Genomic DNA, 6240 nt, shown 5'->3' with positions numbered 1-6240 from the left:
TGCACAGGCATATAAACCAGGTGCTCCTTTAACTTTGCCATCCTGTCCCAGTCACTTTCATCTAAATCGTTTAAAGCCCCTGAAAATTTTGGAGACTTTCAGTGGAAGTAAAAAAAAAAAAATCCCAGCAGAGTGGAATGACACAGGGCTCTCACATTGAAAGATTTTGCACAAAACGAGGCCACCGTTTGCAGTGGACAGAGCGGCAGCACGCCGCAGGCAGTGGTGTTTATGTGAAATGTTATTTAGAATAAATCATGTGCCGGGAGGGGATGTTTTCATGTGTCACTCCATCTCCGTTGTCTTTCCTTTCAACGAGATAAACAAAAAGCCCCAAAAGAGGGGTGCATATAATGCACCTGGTATATATTGCATGTGGTGTGCTGTGTTCACGAGATACACACACTACACTGCACTGGCTGTTGGTGGTGTGAGGTTCCAGGCCAGCAGTGGTAAACAGGGTCTGATCCCTCATACTTGTACTGGATGGAGGCCAGCAGGGTTAGTGATCCTCTCCTATCCCTCTCCTTCTCTGATTCTGCGTACAAACTTACAATTATCCAGCACAGAAGGAGGACAAGACAACCAACCAAGTTGGATTTATCTTTTTCCCACATTTGACTATTTTTGAATAGTACTTGTAGCTTACTTGTAGCTTCTCAGAATTTTAATTAGGGTGTTTTACTGGTTTCCATCCGTCGGTAGTGTTTAATTGCCGTCAGGTTCAATGGCACTCACAGTGCTAAATCCACAAGTGAAAAACTCCTTGAGTGGGAGTGCATTTTTTGACCAGGGTTCTATAGAGGGGCAGGGACCTCCGCCTCCACTCCGCAGCTACCTTTGTTTGGCCATGTTCTCCTGCTTTTGTCCCGCCTACCCTGTCAACATTGTGGCCCTGGTCTACTCCATCATGGTAAGGATGAACTATGGAGCTTAGCTAAGTTTTACCGTTTACTGTATGAATTTAACATTCAGGAAAAAAGTGTCAGAGAAAAGAATGAGTTCTGACTCAGGGTGCTTTAAATGTTACAGGGACGCCGTGTGCTGATTTGTTGTGAGTGAATGTGTCGCACACTAATATGCAACCCAGTTACACACACACACAGTATCACACAGTATCATTTCATTTTCCAAAAATGAAATGATACTGTTACAGCCAAACTACCAACCAGAATGGAGAAAGCAGTCAGCAGGTCTGTCAGTGTCAAATGTTTAGGCCTGAAACGTCCTCATAAAGTTTTATGTTTTACTGGGGTTTCTTTGTTCCAGTCCAGAAGCAGTTATTATCATGGTGACTATGATGGCTCAAGACGACTGGGCAGGAATGCCCTCTACGTCGCTGTTGCTTCCATCATCATTGGCCTTCTCATCATCGCCATCAGCTGCATTGTTCATTTTACCACAGTAAGAGCTCGGGTTGTGCTGTATCACAGCATATTTGATGTCCACCACGATGTAGTTTTTAAAAAATGTCAATAATTACATTGTACATTGACATCCACCTGAGACCTGCTTAAGACCGCCAGTGTAATTGGCATGAAATGTTTTACGATACATATACGCATCATGTCTCTAAGAGATAAAACAGAAAGCAGAGCACTCACCACTGGATGCCATTTGATTGCTTGATTTGTTTAATGTACTTTGCTCTGTGTTCCAGATGGATTATTAGCACTGCGGGAACGGAGAAGAAGGGAAATGAGATGTTAGGCACTTGAACAAAAACCTTTGGATGATATCGTCTGTTGGCCCTGAACTGAATCGAGTCATGTTTACTTCAGTCTGCACGTCACTTTCTCTTGTTTCCTGTATTTATATGGACATTCAGGGACTATGAACTCTGATGAGTTCAAACATTTTAGTTTTTGATGTCATAGTTGTTTGGAATTAAACGGCAGCTCTCTGGAGACATATGGGGAATACATGGATTTGACCATTTTCTGCTTGGCTATGACTGTGGGAGTCGTGCACGTTTGACTGTTCATTTTTCTAGCAAAATGTAGAATGATAAAAATAAGTTCAGTTGGGAGCACTAACGCTGACGTTCTGAATAAATAACTAAGCGAAAGACGATTTGATTTCCAAAAGGCATGAAGTTAAATTCTTTCATATCTGAGCCGAGATTACTTTGTTTCCATCTCTCACAATTTTGAAATGATGACAACAACGGCAACAAAAAAGGCAAAAATGTGTACATGCTGTATAGTTAGTTCCTAGTAACAGCTCCTTGGGTAGCTTGTAAATGCCTTTTGTAGCCAGCTAAGACGTGCAAACCTTCGGAACAATTAGTTATGAATTTTGAACTGTTAGGATTACGATCTTGTTGTAGAAGCCATCCTCTTCAATCTTTTTTTTTTTTTTTTTTACAATTAGAGTGATGTTTGTTTCCAGAGTCAGCTGATATCTAACTGAATTCATTCTTCCCTAATCTCTGTGCCAAAAGCCCAAAAGTGTGATGATTCACCCCTTTGCTTATGACCAGGAGAAGTTCTTTTTTTTCGTTGTGGCCTACATTTCTATTCTAACTTAATCAGTCCACATGAGTTGTTTGCAAAATGCTTGTCAAGATTTAAATTTGGAAACTTGTGACACTGAATTTGTAATGAAGACACAAAAAAATGCTTTCCTCTGATGAAGGTGATATCTGAGAGTGCAGCTGCAGTCAAAAAGAGCACTAACACTCCAGAGTGTGGTAAATGTACCTGACGACATTTCTGAAGTTAGTTTTTTTTCTTTATCAAGCTTATAAGCAGTGCTCACAGAGAGTTTTCTTCTTTTCCACAACTTCAACTTTTCCAGAAGCATTTCAGTGGACTGCCATTTCTTAATCACATCATGAGAAAACCTGGAAACTACCTGGAAACACTTTTCCATCATCTCAGAGCCTTCTTCTTCTGTTTTGGCTTCAATTATGTCTATTTTAGGAGTTCTGCGCAGGTGCTCAGATGACTCCATAGCTCTTAACGGTTGAGACAAAGTTTGAGGAGTCTCAGTTCCAACAATGAGTTTGAACGAACTATCGTTCTAACCAGCTGACCTAAGTTTTGAGGAATTAGGAAAAGGCATCTGAAAGCTCGAATCTCTTGGAGTGCCTGATGTTTGCATGGGACTATTTTCCTTTTTCTTCACTTTCCTTAATATTTTTCAAAACAAAAATATTCCCCTGATCTTGCATCAGGTGTTGGGAGCAGCTCATCTTCTGCTCACCTCACCATTTATAGTAACCAGTGATGTCCAGACTTCTGCATACCTCTGTAATTTCCTGTTCTACACCAACCTTACATTAAAAAATACATGACAGTTTGAACTAATGATCTTGTTTTCAAGTCAGAAAATATATCATAGTTTTAGCAAATGCACTGAATTTCTGCATCATTTTCTCTGTGGCTCTGAAAGTGAAACAACCGACTATAAAATTCATACAAAACAAAATAACATTTGCATGTGAAACGTGACGCTCTTAAGCAGGTGAAGCAAATACATGCTCATTGTAAGACTGTCATGGTAAAATGTAAATCATAAGCCAATGGAAGTTAAAGTAATTAGAGACTGACTGATTCGACTCTACCCTGATATCCATCTCAGCTGTGATTGCACTTATAAATACACACATGTAAAACTATTTAAAGAATTATGTTGAATTAAGGCTATTTGGAAAAAAGACTTCAGTTGAAGTCTGGTGTTACAAATTTGGGCCTGAGGTTTGACAGATGCTGGCATTTAGATAGCAAGAGTCTAATGAGAGATGCCACTGATGTATGTCTGTTATGGTAAAGATTTCCACTATTGTGGAACACATTTGTTTCCTGTGACTCCCTTAACTAACCTTGTGGTTTAAGAATTGAATAAAAACTTTTATTTTAAAGAGGTTTTGAGCCCTGTTTAGTTGATCCACCGTGTTACAGACAGAGCTATTCCTACACTTCCTACATGTGCTGTGCTGTTTCCAACCAAAAGATTATATTACATGATAAGTCTACACCTGTTGTCTCCCGCAACCCAGCTCTTTTGAATCATTTAAACTGTTTAAAATGAGGATTTAATGCACTTGACACCCTTACACCTTTGACTTCACCTGGACACTTCCTTGAGCCTTGGAATACAAACTGCCTCGCTGGGACACTTTTTTCTGTAGTTTGATATGTCATAGTATATCGCCAACTAAATATAGCAGATTTCCCATCCAAGCTGCAGACTGCCCCCTCTGTCACATGGCCAAAACAAAACTGACACTGTTGCAGGGTGACTGAAGCATGCGAAAAGTGGCCTCAAAGGTAGGAGGAAATAAAGCGATGATTCAGACGGGTTCAAGCAGGAGAGTCATGATCCTGTGCGCTCATTTCAGTCTCATTTCGTGACTCATCAGTTTTCTTATTGTTGCTATTGACAATTGAGCACTTTCCCACTGTTTTTACACATTTCACAGCTCTTGGTGAACTGAAAATGTGCCCCGTGCACCCCGATGACATACAAATACCACCTACATGCAACCCACAAATCAAAACTCATGTTTGACTTTGGGTATGTACCTTTTCTGTCAAACCTATCTTCTCTGTGCAGGTGCAATTCAAAGCAGTCCCTCATGATGAATTATGATGATGATGATGATGATGCCATGTTCCAGCCGTCATTAAAATGCACTTGGACAAATCAGTTTTGGCAGTAATCTCGCGCTATTATCTCACATTAGTTGAAAGAGAACTGCAACGTGACTGTAGCACCACCTCTTTGATGTCACACTAAAGCAAAACTCGAGAGGACGAGATGAAAAACGAGTGCTGGGATTGGGCGACTTGAAAGCATTTAGCAAGATTATCAAGGGATCAAGGCTGACTTTCTGGCAGGAAACTGATTACTGAACTATATGAAGAAGAAGATTTCGCACAGATAAAATTAACCGAAACAGTGTGCGTTCAGCTTTTCGTGCTACATCAAAAGAAGATGTCGACCTTTGTGAGAGAATTATCATATCATATTCCAGTTTGCATTCCCAACAGTTCACCTGTGGCAGCGCTGCAGTGATGCAAACAGCTGTATTGCCAATATCTTTGGAGAGCAGTCCACGAAGTGCTCATAAATAGGCCTCTCAAACATGCTGCGTCCATTAGCACCAGATCACCTGTCTCCATGCACACATATCCCATGACACATTCCTCCTGTTAAGCAGTTTGAGCCAGTCGGAATAAATGACAGATGATAACTGTGGGAATCATGCAGGGCAAGAAAAGAAGCACAAACACAACAAGGTACTTTGTAACCAAAAAACTACAAAACCTTTTCTAAATACAGGAAAAATATGTACCTTTTGCATTAATTTATTCTTTGAATACATATTGTTTTCTGACTTTTTTGCTTGTATAATTGAACAAACTGAAGACAGGGGTGACATACCGCCTTAACCGAAATGTGTCAAACGGCTGCGCATTTACACACTCAGATGATTCAGAGCAACATTAGCATCCACTTATCATGTGTCTGGCCGTTGGCTACAATAAACACGTCTTCTTTCTTAGCTTTGTTATCATTTTTTAGAAAAAATCTACTGCGATAAATGTCTATTTGTTAACTTACGAGAAGCGTTACTATATGGACCAGGTAGCTGCTAAGATTGTCACCTAGTTGATAACACACTGGGGAAGACAGTCATTTTGGAGCCTGCTGCTGAAAGTGGTTCACTCTCACCCTCTGTGAGAGTGAACCAAAGCAGTTGAGTTAATGGCTTAAAAATCACACCAATGAGCAGACAAATCCAAAAATTCTCTGCAGACCCGAGCAAAGCTGCAGAGTTGAGGGATGACCTGTGTCTAGCTGACTAGCTGAATTATAACCCCTTACATCAGCATTAACCTACGCCACAAATGTATAGATGGAGCTACAAAGTGAGTGTCAGGATGGGTGGTAGAGTATGGGGGTATTAGTGTTAGCTTTGGGGTTATAATATTGTGTAAAGTCATCTAAGAAACTGTCAGTCTGTAGCAGTTTGCTGTTGAGATTTACAGAGTTCAGAAAGGTCTTAAAAAGGAGAATTTTCTTATCTCGACCAATATCTCGGTCCTTCTGAAGTGCTGTGCTGAGCGGTTGTTACAGACACTAAGTTTGGCTGGTGGTTGATTGATGGATTGCAGTGTTTTTAATGCGTACCATTACTTGAAATTTTCAGTTTCATCATCACCTTCAGTAATCGGTAATGACTGATTTCGACATATTTTCTATTCAACTTGTTAATTGGGTATTTGTTTT

At 40.3% G+C, this 6240-nt stretch overlaps 1 protein-coding gene across 1 annotated transcript; it reads left to right on the top strand.

The window, feature by feature from the left end:
- The first annotated feature begins 484 nt into the window (after positions 1 to 484).
- Positions 485 to 3867, top strand: LOC142376866 (transmembrane protein 233). Its single transcript, XM_075460501.1, has 3 exons — positions 485 to 913; positions 1270 to 1404; positions 1661 to 3867. Exons 1-3 carry the CDS (start codon positions 728 to 730, stop codon positions 1670 to 1672), a joined length of 333 nt encoding a protein of 110 aa, XP_075316616.1. The 5' UTR covers positions 485 to 727; the 3' UTR covers positions 1673 to 3867.
- The last annotated feature ends 2373 nt before the right edge of the window (positions 3868 to 6240 follow it).

The sequence above is a fragment of the Odontesthes bonariensis genome, chromosome 3 (genome assembly GCF_027942865.1).
Source record: "Odontesthes bonariensis isolate fOdoBon6 chromosome 3, fOdoBon6.hap1, whole genome shotgun sequence".
Taxonomy (NCBI): Eukaryota; Metazoa; Chordata; class Actinopteri; order Atheriniformes; family Atherinopsidae; genus Odontesthes; species Odontesthes bonariensis.
The sequence above is the reverse complement of the archived record's forward strand: the minus strand, read 5'-3'. Positions and strand labels throughout refer to the sequence as shown.